This window comes from Scyliorhinus canicula, chromosome 10 (genome assembly GCF_902713615.1).
Source record: "Scyliorhinus canicula chromosome 10, sScyCan1.1, whole genome shotgun sequence".
Taxonomy (NCBI): Eukaryota; Metazoa; Chordata; class Chondrichthyes; order Carcharhiniformes; family Scyliorhinidae; genus Scyliorhinus; species Scyliorhinus canicula.
The window spans coordinates 11802896-11829786 of record NC_052155.1 but is presented as its reverse complement, the minus strand read 5'-3'; the positions used below and the strand labels follow the sequence as shown (position 1 = coordinate 11829786).

The 26891-nt window shown below is 44.5% G+C and overlaps 1 protein-coding gene across 5 annotated transcripts in view; it reads right to left on the bottom strand.

Moving 5' to 3' along the window:
• LOC119972233 (vacuolar protein sorting-associated protein 13B-like) overlaps window positions 1-26891 on the bottom strand; it is a 1046946-nt gene that overhangs the window by 807866 nt on the left and 212189 nt on the right. For all 5 annotated transcript variants that reach the window (XR_005462014.1, XM_038808618.1, XM_038808616.1 and 2 more), the window contains exons 13-15: window positions 16656-16847; window positions 12870-13036; window positions 7037-7231 (exon numbers count right to left, since the gene is read on the bottom strand). Coding sequence is in view for 4 of the 5 variants with exons in the window: in XM_038808618.1 (XP_038664546.1) it covers window positions 7037-7231; window positions 12870-13036; window positions 16656-16847 (554 nt within the window). In the remaining variant the exon portion in view is untranslated. The remainder of the gene's footprint in view (window positions 1-7036; window positions 7232-12869; window positions 13037-16655; window positions 16848-26891) is intronic.

Below are 26891 nucleotides of genomic sequence, written 5' to 3'. Positions count from 1 at the left end.
TCACCATTCATACCAGACTTAAAACAGCCACACAAACATTGCATTTGTGCTACAGGTGCAGTATATCAAAACTAGTAACATCAGGACCACGACCATGCTGGATTTCGGGCCATGGGCAGTTCAGGTCAAGCTGGGCCAGGTACAGTCCAGGACTGCTCGGAGCACAGAAATTAGGGGCCGCACGGTGGCACAGTGGTTAGCGCTGCGGCCTCACAGCACCAGGCTCCCGGGTTCGATTCTGACCTCGGGTGACTGTGTGGAGTTTGCACATTCACCCCTGTCTGCGTGGGTTTCCTCCAGGTTTTCTCCCACAGTCCAAAGATGTGCAGGTTAGGTGGATTGGCTGTGCTAAATTGCCCCGAGGTGGAATCACGTGGATAGGATTTAGGAATTGGATTGGCCTTAGGTAGGGTGCTCCTTCAGAGGGTCGGTGAACCCTCGATGGGCTGAATGCCTCCTTCTGCACTGCAGTGATTCTATGAACTAGGCTGGCACAAGAAGTGGTGAAGCCGATAACTGGGCAGCACGGTAGCACAAGTGGATAGCACTGTGGCTTCACAGCGCCAGGGTGTCAGGTTCGATTCCCTGCTGGGTCACTGTCCGTGCGGAGTCTGCACGTTCTCCCTGTGTCTGCGTGGGTTTCCTCCGGGTGCTCCAGTTTCCTCCCACAGTCCAAAGACGTGGAGGTTAGGTGGATTGGCCATGATAAATTGCCCTTAGTGACCAAAAAGGTTAGGAGGGTTATTGGGTTACGGGGATAGGGTGGAAGTGAGGGCTTAAGTGGGTCGGTGCAGACTCGATGGGCTGAATGGCCTCCTTCTGCACTGTATGTTCTATGTACTCTATGTACTCAAAAGGCCATACAACACACCAATGCTGTGCCGAGCAAAATTTATATATGTATTTTTTTTCAATCATAATTAATTCAGGCACACTATAAAAAGGCCCGGTTTTCAGACAACTCCAGTTTTGGGGCAGCCAGATTCGCTATATCTGAAATATTTGATTGAGCTCCCTCAGAAGAGTCAAATATGCCACCAGCAATCATATTAGACAAAAATATTTAAAGCATTAAACAACAGAAACACAATCCAATCTGGATCATTACCTCACACCCAATGAAAGATGCACATGTCTCAATGAACACAGGAGTGCTTCGCTCAAGTGAAATTCAAAACAGCAGTCCCAAAACTGCTTGCTTTTCATGAATAAATGTTTGAAGGAGTATCCAGCCAAAATGATTAAAATAATGATGCAATGATTCTCGCTAAACAAAATTTAAACGGGACACATGTTTCAATCTTAGAATAATCTTGAGTAACTAAGAAGCCAGCAGCTCAAAGATATAATTGCCTTCATTTATTCTATCCAGTTAAATTCTTGTTTTAACCTAAAAACATTTGACCAAAAGGCTGTGGTGTTTCACTGCTACCCTATTATTACTTCCACCACCTCTGTGAAACAGAAAGAAAAGCTGGAAAGCAAACACACAAGACTCACTTTCAAACATTTCCTGAAATTTGGTCACAATTCTCATTAGGCTCAAACTCAAAAATGCAATTGCTTGCACGTGTACAATAAAAAACATAGGCTTTGCAAAGTAAGTCTGGCATCAGAATCCCCACAGAATTATTCAAGCTAAAAAACATGCTAATAATATGGACGTCAAAAGGGGGCATTGTCTAGAAAGGTTCAGTGGCGTGATTCTTGCTTTGAGCAACAATTACCAATTTTAAAATTTGTAAAATGAGACCATGCAGAAAGAGGCCATTCGGCCCTTCACACCTCAGCCAACTATCCAATTAGCACCAGACCCTTGCTCTTTCCTCGGTGCACTGTAAATGTTTCCCCATCAACAACGGTTTCAAATCCCTTTTGAAAGTTTGCATTGAAATCGGCTTCGACCACGCTTTCAGACAGTGCATCCCAGACCATAAAAACTCACTGCGTAAAATAAATTCACCTCATCTAATCTCTGGTTCTTTTGCTAATTACCTGAAATCAAGAGTCCTGTGGATATTGACCTTTCTGTCATTGGAAAAAGGTCTCTCCTGACTTATCTATTCAAAGCCGCTACGATTCTCAAAACTTGTGTTAAATTTTAAACTTGTGAACATACCCAGCCTCCCCAATAATAATAATCTTTATTCTTGTCACAAGTAGGCTTACCTTAACACTGTAGTGAAGTTACTGTGAAAATCCACTAGGCGCCTTTTCGGGTGCACTGAGGGAGTATTTAGAATGTCCAATTCACCTAACAGGCATGTGTTTCAGGACTTGTGGATTTGGATTTGTTTATTGTCACATGTATCGTGGTACAGTGAAAAACTCAAACAGATCAGTTAGTACATGAAAAGAAAACAAAATAAAAAGAAAATACATAAAAGGGCAACACTTGGCCCACAATGTAAACACATAGACACCGGCATTGTGGGAGGAAACCGGAGCACCCGGAGGAAATCCCCATAGACACAGGGAGAACGTGCAGGATCCAAACAGACAGTGACCTGAGCAGGAATTGAACGCGGGACCATAGTGCTGTGAAGCAACAGTGCTAACCACTGTGCTACCGTGCCGCAGTACGTAACTGAAGCCCCTCATCCCTGGTACCATTACAGTAAATTTTCTCTACACTTTGTCGAAGTTTGCGACACCCTTCCTACAATGAGGTGCCCAGAATTGGACACAATATTCCAGCTGGTCGTAGAGTCATAGAGTGAACGAGCTTTGCAGCACTTAAAGAGGTCCTTCATCGCATTATGTCTACACCGGACATCAATCATCTATTTACTCTAATCCCATTTTGCTCAGTTGGCTGGACAGCTGGTTCGTGATGCAGAGCAAGGCCAGAAGCGCGGGTTCTATTCCCGTACCAGCTAAGGTTATTCATGAAGGCTCCGCCTTCTCAACCTTGTCCCTCGCCTGAGGTGTGGTGATCCTCACGTTAAAACACCACCGGTCAGCTCTCTCCCTCAAAGGGGAAAGAGGCCTATGGTCATCTAGGACTGTGCCAAATTTATTTGCTAACTGTTGCAAGGGTTCCCACCTCTTCCACCCTTTCCAGCCGCGAGTTCCAGATTCCCACCATCCTCTGTGAAATGTTTTTCCTCAAATCCCCTGCCCTTCACCGTAAATCTATGTCCCCTGGTTATAGGTCCCCTATGATCCCTTGTACAGCTTGCTGTCTGACCTAGTCTGCAAGTAGGCCACACTGGCTACCGCAGCTTGCCAACAGACACCAACATCGAAAACAACGAACCACAAAGACTCTCGGTAGCTTCATGTGCAGCACTTGTGGCAAAACCAGCCTCTCAAGGATTAGCCTCTTCAGCCGTGCCATATAAAAACAGCCCATCTGAAAATGATTTGTTTGCTGCGGGACGCTGTTGGCCGACTCCAGCTGAGGGTAAGAAGTCATTTAGAAAGGTTTATCACTACTTCCTTACTTTTGTACTCTTCATTATTGTTTAGAAAGCCAAGGACTTGAGTCTTTTTAAAATCTCCCTTTCCCATTATTCACCGAATGTCACGGGCTCCTGCTAGAGCATGGGCAACAATAATCATTGAAACGGGGAATAGCACTTAAACAAGTTACTCAATGGCTCCAACACCTGTTCCATTATACCCATTGTGTGAAGATAAGGAGCAACAGACAGGCCACACAATTGGAAGAAAAGCCAGCAGAGGGAAAAAGGCATTCCCTTAATGCCTGGTTAAAAAGAGCCAAAGACTGTCATTCTGACAATGCACAGATGATATATATTGATGTAATTATTTCACTGTAACCAAGTGTTCTGACATAATCAACTATTATAATAAGGACTTCCCCGCACCTTCTCCACACTCTCCCCGCATGCCTCCCACCCACCAAAGAGGTTCACTGCAGCAAATGTTTGGGAATTTTCCATTTTTCTCAAACACCTGATCATAGCTAAACCTGTCCCTCAGAATGCAACGGCAGTGCTTTTAAAATAATAATAATAATAATAATAATAATCGCTTATTGTCACAAGTAGGCTTCAATTAAGTTACTGTGAAAAGCTCCTAATCGCCACATTCCCCCGCCTGTTCGGGGAGGCCGGTACGGGAATTGAACCCGCACTGCTGGCATTGTTCTGCATTACAAGCCAGCTGTTAGCCCACTGTGCTAAATCAGCCCCAGTTATAGGTCAAATAGGTCAAAAGTGGCATACATGGAAACATACATAGAAAATAGAAGCAGGAGGAGGCCATTTGGCACTTCAAGCCTGCTCCGCCATTCATTATGATCATGGTTGATCATCAAGTTCAATACCCTGACCCCGCTTTCCCCCCAAATCCTTTGATCTCTTTAATCCAAGAGCTATATCTAACTTCTTGAAATTACACAACGTTTTGGCCTCAAATACTTTCTGTGGTGGATTTACCATTCTCTGGGTGAAGAAATTTCTCCTCAACTCAGTCCTAAAGGGTTTACCCCTTATCCTCAAACTATGACCCCTAGTTCTCGACTCCCCACCATTGGGAACATTCTTTCTGAATGTACCCTGTCCAAACCTGTTAGAATTTTGTAAGTTTCAATGAGATCTCCTCTCACTCTTCTAAACTCCAATGAGTAAAATCCTAACCGATTTAGTCTCTCCTCATATGATAGTCCCACCATCTCAGGAATCAGCCTGGTAAACCTTCGCGGCACTCCCTCCATAGCAAGAACATCCGTCTCCAGATAAGGACACCAAAACTGCACACAATGCCCCAGGTGCAGCCTCACCAATATCCAATACAATTGCAGTAAAACATCTCTATTCCTATACTCAAATCCTCTCGCTATGAAGGCCAACATATCATTTGCCTACTTTACTGCCTGCTGTACATGCGTGCTGACTTTCAGTGACTGATGCACAAGGACATCAAGGTCTCACTGAGTATCCACCTCTCTCAATTTACACCCATTCAAATAATAATCTGCCTTCCTATTTTTGCTACCGAAGCGGATAACCTCACATTTATCCACATAGTACAGCATTTGCCATGCATGTGCCCACTCACTCATCTTGTCCAAAATCCCGCTGAAGCATCTCTGCATCCTCCTCACAGTTCACACTCCCACCTAACTTTGTATCACCTGCAAATTTGGAGATAATACATTTAGTTCTAAATGATTAATATAAAATGTGAACAGTTGGGGTCCGAGCACAGATCCCTGCAGTACCCCACTAGTCACTGCCCACCAACCAGAAAAAGACCCAATTATTCCAACCTTTTGCTTCATGTTTGCTTCCTGTGATTATTAAACAATTTCCACACTTTTCTGTAGTAACAGGCTACAAGACTGGCTGCAAAGCACCAAGAAAAAGTACACATAATTTGACATAAACAAACTATCAAAATGGATCAAAGTGGTGTGGAACGTTTTCCCTGCCCTCCGCAGCACACGCATAACAAAAGGTCACACATACGAAATGGTCGCTGACACAAAAAACAGCTCCGAGATCAAGGCAACAAAAGCGTAAAGGACAACGGGTTATGAATAACATGAGCAGAAAAGTGAATTGCTAAAATATTATCGATTTATCAGCATTCCCCAGGGAAAAATTACCAATTAACTTCATCAAGTTGAATGAGCCAAGAGGTAGGCTGAATAAGATCCAGAAAACTCAGCTCACTCAGTGCTTTAAATGTCCAACCATTATAAAGTAATAAACTAAATACAATAAGCTATAGTGAACAGGGTATCAAAATAATTTTGATCTCTTTTACATTTTAAATCATTATTGATACCTTTGTACCTCTACAATGGCACAACTTTAAACCGACACAGTACGTACATCGCACACAAAAAGAATAATCAACAAAGTACATTGGCAAATGGTACATCGACAAAACAGTGATTGGTTACAGTGCAGAACAAGGGCCCAAACAAAGCAAATACATGAGCAAGAGCAGCATAAGGCATTGTGAATAGTGTTCTGTTCCCTGTAAGAACACTATTCATGTGTTCAAAATCTGGACATGGCTCAAAACTTGGAAGTACTGTGAGGAAGCTAACAATAGACTGCAAGAGGACATATACAGGTTGGTGGAATAGATAGACAGGTGCACACAAAATTTAATGCAGAGAAATATGAAGCGATACATTTTGGGAGGAAGAACACGGAGTGTCAATGTAAAATAAAGGATACAATTTCAAAGGGGTGCAAGAGTGGAGAGACCTGGGGGTATATGGGTACAAATCACTGGAAGATGGCTGAATAGATTGGGAAAGTGGTTAAAAAGGCATACAAGATCCTGGACTTTCAAATAAGAGACAAAGAGTACATACATAAAGCAAGGATGTTTCAGTGAACCTTTGTAAAACACTGGTTCAGACTAAACTGGAGTATTGGGCGCCCCACTTTACGAAAGTTGTGACAGCATTAGAGAAGATGCAGAGAAGATTCGTAAGAATGGTTCCAGAGATCAGGAACTTCAGTTATATAAATTGGATAAGCTGGGGTTGCGCTCTTTACAGGAGAAAGGCCATTTCATGGAGGTGTTCAAAAGCATGAAGAATCTGGACAGAGTAAATAGGGTGAAACTGTTCCCATTGGCAGACGGGTCAAGGACTAGAGGACACTGATGCAAGGTAAATGTCAAAAGAAAACAAAGGTACGAAGACGCAAATCTTTTTTACGCAGCATGTGGATAGGATCTAGGATGTACTGCTGAAGAGTGCAATGAAAGTAGGATAAATCAGAGAAATATATAATTATCTAAAGATAAAATATTTGCAGGGCTAAGGGTAAAGGGTGGGGGAGTAGGAGTGGGAGTAGCTACGTTGCCCCTGCAGAGATGCCGGCATGGATGTGACAGACCAAATGGCATCTTTGACTGCTGTAGTAATTCTGTCATTCCACAAAAGCCTTTTATATTACCCCAACTGCACAACGTCTACTCATGATTTGCAATGTTTGTGGCATATTACTAAGACAAACTGATTTTAGGCCAAGGCTTTCACCATGAAAGTAAGCACCTTCAAACTGAATGTATTTTTGAAAGGTGATAAAGAATACCTTACCTTAACGTAACAGTGTGCATAGCAGTGATGCAGCAGGTTGTCAGATGGCTGATTAAGACTGCTGACAGCAGGTACAAGTTGCCCAGCGTACATTGGCACTGAATGTTCCAAACTAACTTTGTCCACTTGTATTCTCAAGGCAGGTAGGGGCCGCAATGGATGAAAATGTGGTGCATTCAAGGTAGACATGGAGTTCTGGAGAAACAAAATTTTTAATTCTTTTTTGAGTGAAGTTAATTTTCATACCGTTTTGAAGGAAATCACAGATTATACTTTGTGAGTTGATAAACTGCATCATATGGTACCTACATATGCAGATCATGCAAGAGCAACATTCAGTCCCTACTCTTGTGTTGAATAAGCCGCTTGAACATAGAACATAGAACAGTACAGCACAGAACAGGCCCTTCGGCCCTCAATGTTGTGCCGAGCCATGATCACCCTACTCAAACCCACGTATCCACCCTATACCCGTAACCCAACAACCCCCTCCTTAACCTTACTTTTATTAGGACACTACGGGCAATTTAGCATGGCCAATCCACCTAACCCGCACATCTTTGGACTGTGGGAGGAAACCGGAGCACCCGGAGGAAACCCACGCACACAGGGGGAGGACGTGCAGACTCCACACAGACAGTGACCCAGCCGGGAATCGAACCTGGGACCTTGGAGCTGTGAAGCATTTATGCTAACCACCATGCTACCCTGCTGCCCCTTGTTGGACAGAGCAACAGTAGGACACTCGTGGTTGAGTGAAAACAAGGAATCATAAATATGGTAGCAAACATAAAGAGGATTTCAGGAGAAACCTCTTCACTAAGAGCGTTTAAAATGAGGAACTCACTGCCACAAGAAGCATAGAATCTCCACAGTGTAGGAGGTCGTCTTTTGGCCCATCGGGTCTGCATCCACTCTCCAAAAGAGCACTCTACCTAGACCCACTCCAATCGCCCTATTCCTATCCACATTGACCATGATCAATCCACCTAACCTGCACATCTTTGGACACGAAGGGGCAATTTAGCATGGCCAATCCACCTAATGTGCACATCTTTGGACTGTGGGAGGAAACCAGAGCACCCGGAGGAAACTGATGGAGACACGGGAAGAACGTTTGAACACCACACAGTCACCCAAGGTCAGAATTGAACCTAGGTGCCTGGCACTGTGAGGCAGCAGTGCTAACCACGGTGCCACCGTGCCGCAGTTGAATATCATGGATGCATTCAAGGACCACAAGGGAGGACGGAATTGAGGGTGTGCTGATAGTAACAGATAAAACAGGGTGGGGTGAAACATTGACATAAATAAGTTAGGCCGAATGGTCAGAGACTGTGCTAATTCTAATAATAATAATAATCTTATTGTCACAAGAAGGCTTCAATGAAGTTACTATGAAAAGCCCCTAGTCACCACATTCCGGCGCCTGTTCGGGGAGACCGGTACGGGAATTGAACCCGCGCTGCTGGCATTGTTCTGCATTGCAAGCCAGCTATTTAGCTACTGTGCTAAACCAGCCCCTTATATAATTCTTTGTAAGTCTATGTAAAATTAGCCTCCGTAATCCTAAACTAGGAAAGAAAATTTTACCAAGTTCTTAATAATCCCAGCTGGAAGTGGTACACTTGCAGCAAAGGCAGCAACTCGCTGTGTGTCCCCACATTTAAACAGTCAGAACCTTCGATAAGCATAAAAAATTGCAAATCCCAGAAAGCTGCAACCAAAAGTGAGGATATGGCGGGAAGAAGTTACAAGAAAAACTGAGCAGGAACAACTATCAAATTAATTAAGATGCTGAAGTCATTCCAAATTGTGTGGCGAGATGAACATTTTGCATCACCAAAGCAGAACGATTAGGCAATGGGGATCTGTCCTGATGACCAGCCGAGTTAAATCACAAATCACGAGAGTTTTAAAATTGAAACACTGCGCAACCAGAAGCCAATGCAGGTCAGTGAGTGTAGGGCTCGTGGGTTAACAGGACTTTGAATGAGTGAAGGAACATGCCACAGAGTTTTGGAAAGCTTAATTATAAGGAGCACAGAGATGGGAGGTCTGCCAAGGAAGCATTTGAACAGTCAATTCTAGAGGTAACAAAGGCATGGGGGAGGGCTTCAGCAGCAGATAAGCTGAGGTGCAGGCGGACTTGGGCGTTTGCTTCAGTGTTCACAAAAGGAAGCAGACAAGTTAGTCAATTATCACTTAGCCATATCAATTGAATTTATTGTTCTTCCCCAAATTTTCTAACTTCCTTTCCAGTACTCTGAAAGCTATCTGAAAGTCAATGTATGTCAGAGACACTGCATTGTCCCCCATCTTTATCACAGCTCGTTGTCCCATTCCATAGCAAACTTAAACATACAACGATCACTGTCCGGTAAACGTCCCTCCCTACTGACGCTAAATCCAGCTGTTAAAGATAATTTGCGATCCCAGAGAGGGGAGTGGAGTGGAGGGAAGGGAATGGGAGGGGAGAGGGAGTTAGTCAAGAGCAAATAGAAATTTGAAGGAACGCTTAACAAGTCCTTTGCCCCAGTATCCAGAAAAGAACAAGGTACCAGGCAATGGTAAATACTGAACTACCTATAAACAATTCAGGACTTACAGCTGCCTCGCTATCTTTCATGGGGACAGCGAATGTTGTCTCATAAGATTTAAGTTAGCGATGGAAAGGACAAGGCAATCCAAAGTAAAAGTACTTAATTGGAAAATGGCCAATTCTAGAGGGTTGAGAAAGGATTTGGCCCAGATAAATTAGAATCACCGATTCGCAGGCAAAATGGGCTGCCTTCAGAATGGATGGTTTGGGTTCAACAAAAGTGCATTCACAGAAGGGGGAAACAAATCCAAAGTTCCCTGGATGCCAAGAGAGAAAGCAAGTAAGATCAAGCAAAAAAGACAGAGGTTAGGTGGATAATTCAATTGTGAATCTGCCTCAAAATAGAAAGTTCTGAGGGAAATTGAAAAAGCAAGTAAAAAAGGTAAAGAGAAGGTGCAACGAAAGATTGGCGAGTAACAAACTAATTCAAAAGTAATCTATAGGCTGAGTAAAAGGATGATAAAGGAAGGAGTGGATCCAATTGGGGACCCAAAAGGGAATTTATGCCTAGAGACAGAAAGAACGGTACTAAATGAGTACTTTCTATCTGTCTTTACCAAGGAAGACGTTGCTGCCCAAGTTGCCATGATGGAGCAGGTAGTTGAGACACTTGCTGGATTAAAAATTGATTTGACTTTGATTTGATTGATTGTCACTGTACCAAAGTACAGTGAAAAGTATTTTTCTGCGACTGAGGAATGTACACAGTACATACATGGTATAGACAAGACTAATCAACAGGGAACACTGACAAATGGTACATCGACAAAACAGTGATTGATTACAGTGCGGAACAAGGGGCCAAATAAAGCAAATACATGAGCAAGACCAGCACAGGGCGTCATGAATAGTGTTCTTACAGGGAACATTTCAGTCCGAGGGGGCGTCATTGAGGAGTCTTGTAGCTGTGGGGTAGAAGCTGTTCCTATATATATGTGCAAGTCTTCAGACTTCTGTACCTTCTGCCTGATGGAAGGGTCTGGAAGAAGGCAATGCCTGGGTGGGAGGGGTCTCTGATAATGCTGTCTGCCTTCCTGAGGCAGCTGGAGGTGTATACAGAATCAATGTGGGGGTGGCAAGTTGTGTGATGCGTTGGGCTGATAATGAGGATGACACAGGCTAGCTCAAGTTGATAATCATAGGGACTGCATATGTACGGATACGGAGTAAAGGTGGAAATTGCAGAGGCATTAGCCGTAATTTTCCAATCCTCCCTGCGTATAGGAGTAGTGCCAGAGGAGTGGAAAATTGTGAATAGAGTCAGAGTCATTTACGGCACAGGAGGAGGCCATTCAGTCCATCGAGTCCACTCCTTATGTAACAATCCAATCATCCCCATTCCCCTGTTCACCCTTGGTAGCTCTGCAGGTTTCCTTCAAGTGCCCATCCAATTTCCTTTTGAAATCATTGATCGTGTCCATATCCAATATCCTTGTGGGCAGCAAGATCCAAGTCACTGCCACTGGCAGCATGAAAATGTTCTCACGTTCCCCCTACATTTCTGGCCCAGAATCTTAAATCTCGTTTCCCTGGTCCTCAAACAATCAGCTAAAGGGGAAGAATATTTCCTAGTCAGCCTTGATCTTGCATACCTCTCTCAAACCTGCCCCAAACTTTCCAACCTAACCTGGCATTTTAATGGAACTAAAAATCTTGTGACTTCTGTAATAGTCGGACAATCCACATTCCCAGATATATGCCTCGACAGCAAACTCTGAATCTACCGCACTCTCTTTGGCTGATGTTTTTTAAATATTTGTTCTCTACGTATGCATTGCCTCGTTCACCAACATTTTCATGTCTCATTGTTCCTTACATATTTTGGATCTCGTAAAATTATTATAGCCTGAAGTTATTTGTCATTCTGATTTAGTCTGCTGGCAAGTTTCTGTTGCTGCTACTAAATCCACTTCTTTCTCTATCATCATTGCTTCTCACCCTCCACCCCAGTACCCACCTTCCCAGTTTATTTCTAACCATTGTAATAGTATGTTTTATCTTTCTTTGCTCATACTTAATGTCACTCCTTTTCTTGGATATTTCTGTACTAGGTAACACCTCATTCCATTACCTCTCCATTCCCTGTTTACAACAGATAAATTTGATATGATTTCAATTCTCTACCAACCTGTCTATTATCTTTTTAACTACTGCAACAATATTCATTTCTGCCTTATCTGCTTACTTTTTCTGATCTCTTTTCTTTTCCCTGGTCTCTCAATTCCTAGTGCCAATGATTTCACTTCCATTTTGACAGTTTTCCATCCACTAATACAGATATGGGATCATCAGGCAGCCCCTTGGTCACCATTTCAGACCTTAAAGTGAAATAAAACACTGGAGGAAGCTCAGGAGCGGGATTCTCCGGCCCCGTTCGACCAGCAAATGGAGAATCGCACCCGTGTTAATGGAGTTTTCCATTCTACGCAGCTCGCCCGTGGCGTTCTTGCGGCGGGCGGGGTGGGAGAATCCAGCCCAGGAGTCTCAGTAGAGAGAAGACAGACAACACAACTATCAGACTACAGAGGTTACAAAGTGTTAGTCAGGTTGAAAGGCTTAATTCCACTTTTAAGTAGCAGCTGAATGCCTCCCAGAAACAAACAATGACATAATCAGCCTTCTTAACCACAGAAAGCTGTGTCCGGTCACAGGTCTCTGTGTAGCCGCTTTTTAAATTTTATACGTATCTTCATTTTAAAACCACAATGTGACATCAAGTCATTAACAACTGTTAACGGTCAACTGATATTCTTTTATCCATTTACCAGAATGGTTCCAGGGATGGGGCTTTTAGGTTAGGTTAGAAAAGCTGGGGTTGTAGACCTTGGAGCAAAGGGAATTGAACAAAGATTTGATAGGAGGTGCACAACATTATGACCAGCTCAGAAGATAGACAAGGGAGGAAAAGCTCTTCCCATTAGCTGATGGTACAGGGACCAGGGGACACAGATTTAAGATTTTGGGCAGTGGATGCAGGGGGAATAAGAAGAACATTTTTTAAGCAGCACGTGATAATGACCAGGGACTCACTGCCCACAAGGTTACTGGAACCAATCAACAATGGACCAAGCAGGTGCTTGGGACTGACAGGAATACCTATCGTTCAAAGGGCCGAATGGTCTCCCTCTGTGCCAGAAATGAATCCATGGCTCTCAATTTCCCAAACTCTTTGAAGAAATCCATCCTGTATACAATTGTAAGATTTTTTTTTAAACAAAAGGGCCTCATTACCTTTTGACCTAAAATTATAGGAAGTAAATTGTCCAGCAGGTTGAATTCAGCCAGAGTAATTATAATTGTAGTTTTTAAAACTGTTATACATGTTAATCTTGTTGGAATATACTCTTCTAAAGCAGCCACCTCCTGGCTTGGCAGTATTCTGCTCTCATCCACAGTTTCTGAAAGATATCAAAAGGTCAATATTAGCAAAAACATCATTACCAAGATTGGAGGCAATTGGGAAAATAATCATAATACAAACAGAATTATTATTCAACTAATTGTATATTAAAAATAATAGGATGGGCACAGTGGGTTGGTCCTGCTGCCTCACAGCGCCGAGGTCCCAGGTTCGATCCCGGCTCTGGGTCACTGTCTGTGTAGAGTTTGCACATTCTCCCCATGTTTGCGTGGGTTTCACCCCCACAACTCAAAGATGTGCAGGCTAGGTGGATTGGCCACGCTAAATTGCCCCTTAATTAGAAAAAATGAATTGGGTACTCTAAATTTATTTTAAAAAATAATAGGATGGTACAGTGAATATAACATTACATGACTAATGGGATGATACTGGATCAGCATCTAACTTTACATGTTTAGTAAAGGCAACGGAGTCAGTCGAGTAAAAATAAAGTACTGGTTTATTCACAACAGAAACATAATTCAGGACCCGGTTAGGCATCGCCGGTCCTTTCTCTCTTTGGAGGCCTGTGGTAGTCAGGCCATCCTAATATACAACAGTCCCTACCCCGTAGATAACGTGCACACTCTTTGAGCCACACGGGGACTATCACCAGCCCAGTTCCGTGTGTCTCGTGCAGGATACTACACCACCATTGACACAAATGCAAGTCTTAAAACTGCTTGGGTTACAATTTCCTTAAAAAAAATAGTGCCTGCATGGGTTTCCTCCGGGTGCACCGCTTTGCTCCCGCAAGTCCTGAAAGTCGTGCTTGTTAGGTGAATAGGACACTAAAAAATTAGTGTTAATTACCTTTCAAGAACCAGCAAAACAGATAGTACTGTACAACAAACTGCCCAATTTAAACTGATAGTTTTCATCTTGGAATGAAAGGAAATACGCAAAAGTACAGATCAGACCACATATGCCTTGGGTTCAGTATTGAGCAATGAGAGAAACCAGAATGTGAAAGTGCAACTGGTATAATTTTAAGCAAGATAAAAATATAATTTAAGAATAATAATAATCTTTATTATTGTCACAAGTAGGCTTACATTAACGCTGCAAAGAAGTTACTGTGAAAATCCCCCAGTCGCCACATTCTGGCACCTGTTCAAGTGTAGAGGGAAAATTTAGAATGTCCAATTCTCCTAACAAGCACGTCGTTCAGGACTTGTGGGAGGAAACCGGAGGACCTGGAGGAAACCCACGCAGGCACAGGGAGAATGTGCAGACTCCGCACAGACAGTGACCTAAGCCGGGAATTGAACCCGGGTCCCTGATGCTGTGAAGCAACAGTGCTAACCACTGTGCCATATAATTTACATTTATATTGAATTTGCAGGACAGAAAGTGGCCAATTAGCTTAACTGTTGTATGTCAGTATTTTTGCTCAACAAAAGCCTCCCATTTCTCCTGAATTGCTTATTCACTCTATCAGTAGCTGTTTTATAATTATGACCTCTAGTCCCCTGTAAGTTGAAGCAATATCTCTACATAAAATTAAAGGCCTGTATCAGATCATTCCTCAGCCTCTCAGTTCTAGAAGAACTGCAACTTGTTCAATCTTTTCCAATGGTTATAACTTCTCAGTTCCAAAATCATCCTCATAAATCCACTTTGCACCTTCTCCAATATGGGACCATAATTTTAAAAAAGCTCATGCTATGAAAAGGTTTTACAATGCCACCTCTTTGAAAGACCGATCCAATTCGACCCAATCCTTTGTCCTTTCCCCCTCGCCTTGTAAATGTGTACTTTTCAAGTATATGTCTTTTGAAAATCGCTACTAAATCTGCTTCCACCACCCTTCCAGGCAGTGAATCCTCCTCTAGTTCTTTTTCTAATTATCTTACATTTGCGTCCTCGGCTTACCAGCCTCCTGGAAACAGTTTGAATTTATTTACTTTATCAAGACTCTTCATAATTTTGTTCACTGCTCTCAGGCGAACAAAGCAATAAAAGAAACCCATAAGTTTAATGGGTCTTGACGAACAAGATTTCAAGAACAGGTCAGAGGAAAGCAACTGAAGTTTAAGAATGCACATAAAAGACATATAAAATATAAAGGCCACTGGCTGACCTTTGCAATGGACCAATTGCTAGATATTGGAAAACAGTTGCACCATAGAAAGCATCCTATCTGGGTGCATCACAGCTTGGTACGACAACTGCTCAGTCCAAGACCGTCAACTAGAGAGTCATTAACACAGCCCAGTCTATCATTCGAACCCGCCTCCCATCCATTGACTCTGTCTGCATCTCTCGTCGCCTTGGGAAAGCAGACTGCATAATCAAACCCGGGTTATTATCTCTTCCAACCTCTTCCATCGGGCAGAAGATACAAAATCTGAGAACATGCACTAAGAGGTTCAAAAACAGCTTCGTCCGCACTGTTACCAGACTCCTGAATGACCCTCTTATCGACCAAACTGATCTCTCTCTACTGTTGTAGCATTACACTCCATATGCTTCAACTGGTGTCTATACGTATGTATTTACATTGTGTATTTATCGTATGTCCTATGTTTTTCATGTGTGGAACGATCTGTCTGGGCTGTACACAGTACACTACTTTTCACTGTACCTCAGCACACGTGACAATAAATCTAAATCTGAAGCAAATGAAACAAAATTTGAGCTAGCAAAGTGGCTCCTCTCACCTCAAGTAGCATCTATGTGTTTGGAGTCAAACCTGTCTCAGCACTCCAACTAAACATCAAGTTGTTTGGAACTCATCCTCTTGGTCAAACCAGCTCCCACACTGAACAATGCTTTGGTGATCACACATCTCAGCAGCCCACATATCCACTGCACCCACCCATTTGCTCTCCCACAAACCGATCAGTTAGCTAATCAGAGCCCACATGCCTTAGCTGAATGTGCTTTCCTCCCCCCACCGACACATCAATAACCAGAATGCAGCCTCCTCACATCAGGGCATCATCTCTTGCCCCATTGCTGGTTATTATGACTTATTGAAACCAGCTACCGCATCCTCCTTTACCTGCCATTCCTTTCCCATTCCTCCTCTCCCTATCTTATTTCTTTGTCCTCTTCCTTTATCAACTCTCTCTACTTTCTCTTCATCCCAGGAACCTCCCAAATACCTCCAGAAGACATCACTCTTCGTCTATTCCACTTTTCCATCGTACTTGACTTCAAACTGCATTTACGTTTTACTTCCTCTGTGTAACTAACTGCAAAAGGAGATTGATTGCTACATTAAAAAGATTGGAATTTTCATAAATGCCAAAGGTAAAGATTACATTATGCAAAATAAACCTTTCCTCTTTCTAACTAATTATTCCATAGAATAAACAGTTAATTTTACACTATCAAAATGCAACAGCGGATCTAGGACGGGATTCTCCGGTCCCCCCGCCATGTGTTTCTCAGCGGCTCGCTGTTCGCTCGCAGCAGGATTCTCTCTTCCCATTTGTTTTCAATGGGATTTCCCATTAAGGTCGCCCCACATCGCCGGGAAACCCATGGCCGGGGCGAGAAAAGAGAATTCCAACAGCCGGACAATTCCGCCCATTAATTGTTACAAATCTCTCAATTGAAAAAGCTCAGATCATTACTTTTACGTGATACACAACAAATTTTGTTTTAACCTGATTTAGACTTGCTGTATGGCTCATACTCATGATCCAATCCACACGCCACCATCTTTAGTATTCTGTGAACAGAGCTGCTATCCAGTCGGACTTCCATTGGGCCCACAACTAGACGTTTGGTGGACATTTCTTGGACACTGCCCAGATCTTCGTTTTTGTTAGTAGAAACATCTTGTTGTTGGACAGAACCTGAGAACACAACAACAGCAAATAGCATAAGCACAGCCTATCTTGAAGAAAGGCAGTCTGGAAAATATAAACCCTTGGAATTAATAAAACCAGCTTCTAAAAAGAGAGAAACATCAGGTCAAAAAAACCAAAAAACAATCCAAAGTAGAATGATAGTAGTCATGGAAATCTGTAGACTTATTTAAACACACAAATTTTCAAAATGCAAATAAATCCGGAATTAAATACTTAATACAGGACAGTACAGGTAATCCAATATGGGTAAAACTAGAGAATATGTTTATTAAGAACATAAGGACTAGGAGCAGGAGTAGGCAAGTCAGCCCCATGAGCCCGCTCCACCATTCAATACGATCCTGGCTTATCTCCTCTCAGCCTCAACTCCACTTTCCTGTCTGTTCTCCATAACTCTTCAACCCATTACTAATTAAAAATCTGTCCATCCCTTTCTTCCGTTTACTCACTGTCCCAGCATCCATCGCACTCTGAGGTAGTGAATTCCAAAGACTCACGATCCTTTGAGAGAAGTAATTTCTCCACATTTCTGTTTTAAATCTGCCACCCCTCATCCTAAAACTATGACCTCTCGTTCTAGGCTGCCCAACAAGGGGAAGCATCTGCTCGACATCTACTCGACATCTACTTTGCCAATACCTTTTATCATCTCATATACCTCAATTAGATCTCCTGTCATACTTCTAAACTCGCGAGAGTATAGGACTAACTTGCCTAATCTCTCCATAAAACAAACCCCTCGGGCGGGATGCTGCGTTTGGGAGACTATGAGCTGAATTCTCCAATTTCCGACGCCAAACTCACATTCAGCGATTGGCCGGAGAATCTGTTTTGCCTGTTTTCGGATGCTCCTCCCCCTCCAAAACGGTGTCACTGCTGAGTACGCCGCACGACTTTGGGACGGCCTCAGGACCTCACCTGAAGGCCCTCCCCCGAAGCTCCGCCCCTGATGGGCCGACTTCCCATGTCTTATGAAGAAAGGTTGAGGGAGCCAGGGCTTTTCTCACTGGAGCGAAGAAGGCAGAGAGGTGACTTGATAGAGGTGTACAAGGTGATGAGAGGCATAGATAGAGTGGATAGCCAGAGACTTTTCCCCAGGAGGAAATAGCTGTCACGAGGGGACATAATTTTAAGGTGATTGGAGGAAGGTATAGGGGAGATGTCAGAGGTAGGTTCTTTACACAGAGAGTGGTGGGTGTGTGGAATGCACTGCCAGCAGAGGTGGTGGAGTCAGAGTTATTAGGGACATTTAAGCAACTCTTAGACAGGCACATGGACAGCAGTAAATTGAAGGGGTCTAGGTTAGGTTGATCTTAGATTAGGATAAATGGTCGGCACAACATCGTGGGCTGAAGGGCCTGTACTGTGCTGTACTGTTCTATGTTCTATGTTCCCGACGGCATGGATCACTTGTGGTCTGAGGCTTCATCAACCCTGTGTGGCGGCTGCGAACTGCATCTAGTGCCGCAAGTCGGGGGAAGGTGGGGGGAACCGTTCCGCTGGCCGGGGATGCTTCGGTGGGAGCTGGGAGGATGGGTGAGGGGTGGTCAGGAAGTGGCAAGGGGAGTGACAGAGGGGCCACTATCTGGCAGGCTGGATCTGCGTGCGGCCAGCACCATGTTGCAGGTCGCGATCGCCGCAGGTTGCCACCATGCGCATGTGCGGCCACGGACCAAGCAATTCTCTGTCTGTATCTGCAGGGAAAGCCGTGGTGTTTATGTGGCAAGGCTGCGAGCCCCCCCCCCCCCCCCCCCCCCCCCCCCAACCCGGGCGGAACTTCGGTGTGTGGGCGCTGCCAACTTTCTGGTCGTCGTACTGGACACATGCTCCGGACCTAGCCTCAAAATCGGAGAATCCAGCTCGATGTTCTCCCGTCAGAGCTGAATTGCACCAGTTTTACGATCCACTTGTGGTCATAAAACGGGATGCAATTCAGTGTTCCATGCCATGCAAATTTATGCATTGCGTGGAATACGAGGGATTCCCAGAGGACCCTGCTATTGGGCCGCCACCTCGAGCGGGCTGCCCGAGAGAGAGGTCCCACGGCCAGCCATACCACCCTTGCCCGGTTCCGATCCCGATTTTGCCCTGACGCCCAATTCTCCGTCTCATCGGGGACGCATTCCAAGCATCCGAGGATGGAGAATCCTGCACCTCATCTCTGGAATCAATCTGCTGAACCTCCTCTGAACTGCCTCCAATGCAACTACATCCTTCCTCAAATAAGGGGACCAAAACTATACATACTACTCCAGGTGCAGTCTCAGCAATGACTTGAACACTCGCAGCAACTTATCCACATCTCTAAATGTTCCTATATCAGTACAGAAATGTAACTTTTGCCAATTTTTCCCAATTCCTTCTTGTTCCTACTGAAGGTACATAGATTCAGCAGCACTAGGAACACAACTAGTGTTGCAACTCTCCATGATTGCTCTGGAAAATTAATCTTCAGGACACAACATGCAAAATCCTAGCAGAATTAAACAAAGTTGTGATTCATTTTTAATTCTCTTTGACCATTTCAATTTTTTAAGTTGTAAAAGTATTTGAGATAAGGGGAAGTGATTGTTTCATTAACATATAGATTAATGCAATTGAGTAACAGGGAGAATGTTTCCTTTTCAATTGTCACAGGAAGGCTGTATGTCAGAAGAATGGACGAATGGCAGAAGTGTGGAGGTGGGATGATTCAAGGCAGGAGCTGATATAGTGAGACTTCCAGGAATACATACAACCAGAGTTGACCCTCAGTGTTACACTTGGGTCAACTCTGGTTTTATGTATTCCTGCAGGTAACCACTGTTGCACTTAATGTAAAGTGTAGATTAGGCCAGAGTTTTCGATTGTCTCAACTTTGTGGAAAATGAAGGATGGGCTGTCTGCCAAGGGAGTACTGGAATAGTTGACTCGATATTAGCCGACAAGGAAATCCAGTGCAGGGTCAGAACTTTTGTACAAATCGCTCAAGGTTTTGAATGGCCGGAACACTTTTAAACCTATCTAAGGTCAATTTAAACAGCAATGATAGATTACCTATCCCCATTCCCTCCCAGTAGAATCTGAACATTTAAAATTCTGACATTTAAAAGTCTGATGAGCTCCATGGGACTGAGTATCCAAGCAGGAGCAGAGCTCCAACGTCAACAGGATTATTGAAGTTTCAAGCACATAGCGGCCAAGCAATACAGGCAGGGTTTTTCCTGAATCTAAAATCCAAATTGCAATTAAACTGCCCAGACTATTTAGCTTTGGTGCAAATGCACCTTTAATGAAAATGAAATGAAAATCGCTTACTGTCACAAGTAGGCTTCAAATGAAGTTACTGTGAAAAGCCCCTAGTCGCCACATTCCGGCACCTGTTCAGGAAGGCTGTTACGGGAATCGAACCATGCTGCTGGCCCTGCTTGGTCTGCTTTCAAAGCCAGCGATTTAGCCCTGTGCTAAACAGCCCCATATTTAGCCTAAACAGGCTAATATATCAGCCAGAACAGTGCGAGGATCCATATTTTTCTCAACCCTATATTCACTAAGTAAAGAGATAGGAAACTCAATTGGCAGGGATATTATACATCTAAACAGCAAACATTGCAATGTTCATTCGTTATGCCAAGCTTTTATTTTGTACAGTATTTATTTTGTTCTTAGTCAAACCGCAAGACCTTTTTTTACCCATAACAACAGCAAGCATTGCCTCCACAAGATTCGCAATACACCTTTGATATAAAGTGCATGGTGCATTTGCACTTAACCACTTAAAAATAATCCCATTGGAAAGTGTTTTAAAACATGCAGTTTCAAGCCATGACTTCCGACACTGCAATTCTTCAGTCTCAGTGGGAACTGAACAGATGTTAGCAAGTGGTGACATTGTGCTGTACAGTGAAAAAGGAAAATAGCTCTGTTCGTATGGCAATGATGACACAGGACTGGAAGGAGGCCACTTGCCCATCCTCTTAGCTTCAAGGCAATGTGTGACACAGAAGCAACTAGGTCAGAGATGGAAGAGACCCGGAAAGAAAAATGTTTTTTCAAAACAGAGCAAAGGGGAAATAAGAAACAGATTTTAATTTCTCCTCGTCAAGCAGGCACATTACAAAGTGAAAATGCCGCATACATTTCTGGATTACTAACTTCAGCACAGTGCAGTACATGGTCAATGCTTCGGAGTTTAATTTAATTATACATCTACAATATCATTCACCTGAAATCATTTCAGGCAGTCTGATTTGCTCACTTAGTCTATCACATTGCCTGCCATGGAAGTCACATCATCCATGCCCATTTTACCTGCAGCAGTTTGACTGGTTCATTAAAACCATTGGATCTATGCTCTTATCATTCTAGTGGTGATCTGATTGGTTTACAGGAACCATGCACCCTGTCATGGACAAAGTTTTGCAAATTGATTTTTGCAAGTTGCTTGCAGCAGCAGCTCTTGGGCCTCAATTCTCCCAAATTCCAACTGCTGCAATCTCATTGACCAAGGGTTTCACACAGAAGGTACAGCAGACACAGAGCACTCAAAATACCAACTGGCTTGAGCTCCAGACGCACCCCTCCTACCCTATTTCATCTGACCCTGTCAGCGTTTCCTTCTACATAAAGCATATACTGCACATACTGAAAATCTGAAAATACTTAGGTCAGACAGCACGAGTGCTGAAAGAAACAGACCTAAAGGGTGGAATTCTCCCAAGCCCCCATCAACAGGTTCGCTGGGAGAAAGAGTCTGGCAAGAAGGCCAGAATAGGATTCACACCGGCATGAATTTACAGGGCATTTCCTGCTAACATTCATCATGGCAGGTCAGTAAACCTGCCAGAGGCTGTCGTGAACCTCATTTGCATCCCGTTAATTGGATGCAGGTGAAAGTCCGATCCCCACTCCAGATGTTCCGCAATGCCAAAAGGAAAACACACCGGTGTGAAATACATTCGGAACAACATGTGCAAATGTCGGGACTCCTGAACGATGTCTGAAGCTGCCTATGGAGTTCAGGATGGGGCTGCCTACAACCCTGGATCCTGGAACACCACAGCAGTAGGTCAGAGATGCATCTTCCAGATACGGTATCCTGGAGGGGGTCCACCTTTAAGCTTCAGAATGTACCTGGAGAACCATTGTTATTCTCAGGAGGTCTGGCCTCCAGTCTCAAGAGTAGTCCCGGAGATCTATCTTCATTTTTAGGGGGTCCGCCTTCTTTCTTCAGTCGGCCGTTATGTCAGGTACCTATTCAATATGGCACCCAGACACGACGGCGGACGACATACCATACAAGTCTGAATATGGCAAGAAACATCCGGGTGGATAATTAATGAGTCTGGGGTCACAAGGCTTGCCATGTTTTCCTGCCAGCCTCCACAACGGGAAACACTGCACATTACTACCCCCGCAATGGCACTTTGTCACAAAATGGGAGCCCAGTGAGGGGATATGGAAGTAGTGGAAAGTGGGTCGGAGTATGAAGTCCCACATGTATCCGGTTTCCTCCCACAGTCCAAAGAAGTGCAGGTTAGGTGGATTGGCCACGCTAAATTGCCTTAGTGTCCAAAAAGGATAGGAGGGGTTTTGGGGTTATGGGAATAGGGTGGAAGTGAGGGCTTAAGTGAGTTTGTGCAGACTCGATGGGCTGAATGGCCTCCTTCTGCACTGTATGTTCTATGTTCTTTATTTCAGATGGTTGTTGCTGTTACCGGGCAGAAAATGGCCTTTTGGCCAATTCACCAGCCAACCAATCGAACCAAGTCCCACCGCATCTCTCGGGTGCCACAAAGTCTGACTTCTGTTGTCCAAAGCTAGAAGAGTGTTGTAACTTTTTGAGTTCCTCATTCTTTCTGCTGCTCAACATAAAGATACATGTCCATTCAGCATCCATGTATCGAAAATGATAACGGCAAAAATAAACTAAGGGAAAATAAGGGAATCTACAGGAAGGACCCTTACAACCCAAAATACTTCATATTTTGTACTGATATCACTGTTATTTTTTTTAAGAGAAACATGACAGCTACTTTACACATAGCAAGGTTCCATAAAAATATATGAGATAAACGACCAGATATGATGCGAGTGAATCAGCATTAACAGAAAATATGGCACAGGGTAAAATAGAGTGACAATTCACCTGTGCCCAGTTTTCACTAACACCCAAGAACTGGGGGCGGGATTCTCTGATCCTGAGGCTAAGTGTTGCCGCTGTCGTAAACGCCATCGAGAGCATGGCCTCAGGAGCAGCAATTCTGACCCCTACCGGGGGCCAGCACGGCACTGGAGCGGCACATGCTGCTCCAGCTGCCGGTCCCCGTCATCAGTGGGGCCGGCAACAACGCGCGCATGCGCAGTGGGACCGGCGCAATTGCCGCGCATGCGCAGTGGCTCCCTTCTCCACGCCGGCCCCGACGCAACATGGCGTAGGGCTGCAGGGCCGCCACGGAACAAAAGAGGCCTCCAGCCCGAGAGGCCGGCCCGCTGATAAGTAGGCCCTGATCGCGGGCCAAGCCACAGCGGAGGCCCCACCCGGGGTCGGACCCCCCTCCCTCCCCACCAGGCTGCCCCAAGATGCATCCACGCCGAGGTCCCGACGGCTAAGAGCAGGTGTGGGCGGTGCCGGTGGGACTTGGCTTTTTTAGCATGGCCGCTCAGCCCATCCCGGACTGAGAAACGCCGAGGGGGCTCCGACCAGTGCCAATGGCGCCGGTTCTCTGCTCTCTGAAGAATCGGTGGACCGGCATCGGGGCGACGTGGCACGATTCGGGCCGGTCCCGGCGATTCTCCGGGCTGGCGTCGGGTGAGAGAATCCCGCCCTGGATTCTGACCCTAATCTATTTTGCATGGTGTTAATTAAAGGACTCATGCTGGCCAGCTCACTCAGAGAACTCTCCTCTTGTTCAAATAGTGCCAAGGGATCTTTTACATCGACCCTATTAGACAGAGGTGTTCGTCTCACATCAACTCCAACACAGCATTCGATACTGTGCTCAAGTACAAACCGTGTTATTAGGCTTAAAGACATGACTTTCTAGTTTACCGGGACAAGGTTTCTCACACTGACACAATGATGCTTCAATTAGAAAGTATTTACAACACAGAACCTGAATCAGGCCATTCAGCCCAATGGGACCATGACAGCTTTTATGCTGGACATGAACCTCCTCCCACACTTTGTGGATGATTTTTCACTTGATACCACTTAAATGTAATCTCAACGTGCCACACCTAATTGGTCCCATCTGTCAATTAAAGCGGTGGGTGATATCACATTACCAACACAACATGTGCACAGGGTCCCTCTCCTCTGTTGAACACAAAAGTTCATCAGTTATTTTTCACTTGTCTGATGCCAATAACTTTCTTCCCAATGGAGTGCAAAATGCACGGCATGCCAAAAGTTTCACTGTAGATCAACTCCAGACTTTACATTTGGCATCTCAAGAATTCCTGGCAAACCTTCAGTTTACTTTGAATAGCAGGCATCAGCTGTCCTGTGACACTATCAGATAATAAAATGCAAAACAAAATGGCAAAATCCGTTTGATTAGTTGTGTTACTGCATCATTTGTATTTTCAAAACCATTAATAAATAATTTTCCAGCTGAACTGGTTTCCACATTTCACACTTCATTTCTCTGGTCTCTTTCAGGTGAACAACGGATAATTAACCTTTCTCAAATCAGGAGGAAAAGTCCTCCCCTGCTGCCAAAACAAAAGCAAACTACTCTGGACGCTGCAAATCTGAAAGAAAAACAGAAAATGTTGGAAAAATCAAACCAGTAAAGAAAAATGGGGCAGAAGTTACCATCGGAAATTGTCGAGTTCAGGAGGTTATAAAGTGCCCGGTCAAAGGATGAGGTGCTGTTCCTCGAGCTTAGCCAGAGCTTCATAGGAACACAGAAAGGAAGCCGAGGGCAGGAAGATCAGAGTGGGACAAAGTTGGAGAATTAAAACGACAGGCAAGTGGAGGTTTGGTGTCACATTTGTGGACTAAATGGAGATGGTCTGCAAAGTGGTCACTCAATCGGGGTTTGGTCTCCCCAGTGTAGTGGAGATCACATTGTGAGCAACGGATGCAGTAGCCTCGATTGAAAGTAATACATGTAAATTGCTGTTTACCTGAAAGGAGTGTCTGAGATGAAAATGAAAATGAAAATCGCTTTATTGTCACGAGTAGGCTTCAATGAAGTTACTGTGAAAAGCCCCTAATCGCCACATTCCGGTGCCTGTCCGGGGAGGCTGGTACGGGAATCGAACCGTGCTGCTGGCCTGCTTGGTCTGCTTTAAAAGCCAGTGATTTAGCTCAGTGAGCTACACCAGATCTTGGACAGTGAGTAGGTAAAAGGTAAAAGGTGCAGGTGTTGCATCTCCTATGCTTGCACAGAAAGGTGCCGTTGAAAGGGCAGGGTATGTTAATGAGGAATGGATCGAGGTATAGTTGAAGGGATGGTACCTTCAGAATGCTGAAAGTCGAGGGGAGAGTAAGATATGTTTGATGGTAGCATCACATTGGAGGTGACTGAAGTGGCAAAGGGTGATCCGTTGCCTACAGAGCTGGTGAGGTGGAAGGAAAGGACAAGGGGAACCCGATCATGGTTCTGGGATGGAAAGAAGGGGTGGTGCATAAAACAGAATGGGCAAGGTATTAGATCCTGTCAGTCACAGTGGGGTGGGATCCTTGGTTCAGGAAAAAAGGAAGGCGTGGATGAAATGCTAGAGTAGAAAGTTGTATCATCAGAATAGATACAATAGAGACAGAGACTATGGTACATGGGATAGAGTCTTGCAGAACACGGGGTGTGAGGAAGTCATAGTAAGTAGCACTTGCACTTTGAGTGAATATTGGTTGACAGCCGATTCAGAGAAATAGAGACAGAGAAATCCAGTCGGGTAAGGGAAGAGTCAGAGGAATACCATGTGAAGATGAAAAGATACTGCTTTTCCTGGTTACCAAATAACCAGGAGACACAAGGCAAACATAGATTGGTTACCCTCTCCCCAACTTTCTACATATTTTTCAAACAAAATCAAAGTGGGAGAGGAGGTGGCATAATATTGTCATTCAACTGATAATGCAGAGATGCAGGGTAATGCACTGCGGACCTGGGTTTGAATCCCACCACAGCAGAGGTTGCAATTTGAATTCATAAAGATCTGGACTTAGAAAGTCCAATAATGGCCATGAAACCATTGTCGACTGTTGTAAGAACCCATCTGGTTCATTAATGCCCTTCAGGAAAGGAAATGTGTCGTCCTCACCTAGCCTGGCCCACAGCAATGTAGTGAACTCCTTAAATGCCCTCTGAAATGGCCTAGTAAGTCACTCAGTATCAAACTGCTAAAAAATAAATTAAAAGGAATGAAACTGGACAGGCCAGCTGGCATTCACCTTGGCACCGGAAATGGTATCGGCAAACCCAGCCTTGTAGAGCCTGCAAAGTCATTCTTACTAACATCCGGGGGCCCATGCCAACATTTGGAGAGTTGTCTCACAGACCCCTCAAGAAACAGCTTGACACAGCCATGCTCACAGCATCGTATCTTATATATAACGTCCCAGACACCCCCATCAAAATCCCCAGATATGTCCTGTCCCACTGACAGACCGAGGAAAGGTGGTGGCACTGTCTGGAGTGGGTTGCCCTGGGAGCCCTCAACATCAACTCTGGGCCTCTCAAGTCTCACAGCATCAGGTCAAACAGGGGCAAAGAAACCTCCTGTTGATCACCATGTGCTACCCTGCCTCAGCTGATACCTCAGTACATCTCCATGTTGAACACCACTTGGAGGAAGCACTGAGGTTGGCAAAGACACAGAGTGTACTCTATTTGGGGGTCTACACTGTTCATCACCAAGAGTGGCTTGGTAGCACTACCACAGACAGAGCTAAAGGACGTAGTCGCGAGGTTGTAACGTGGCAGGCAGTAAGGGAACCAACAAAAGGGAAAAACACACGACCTCATCCTCACCAAGCTGCCCGTCACGGAGCAGGCATCTGTCCATGACAGTATCAGCAGGAACGGCCATTGCACAGTC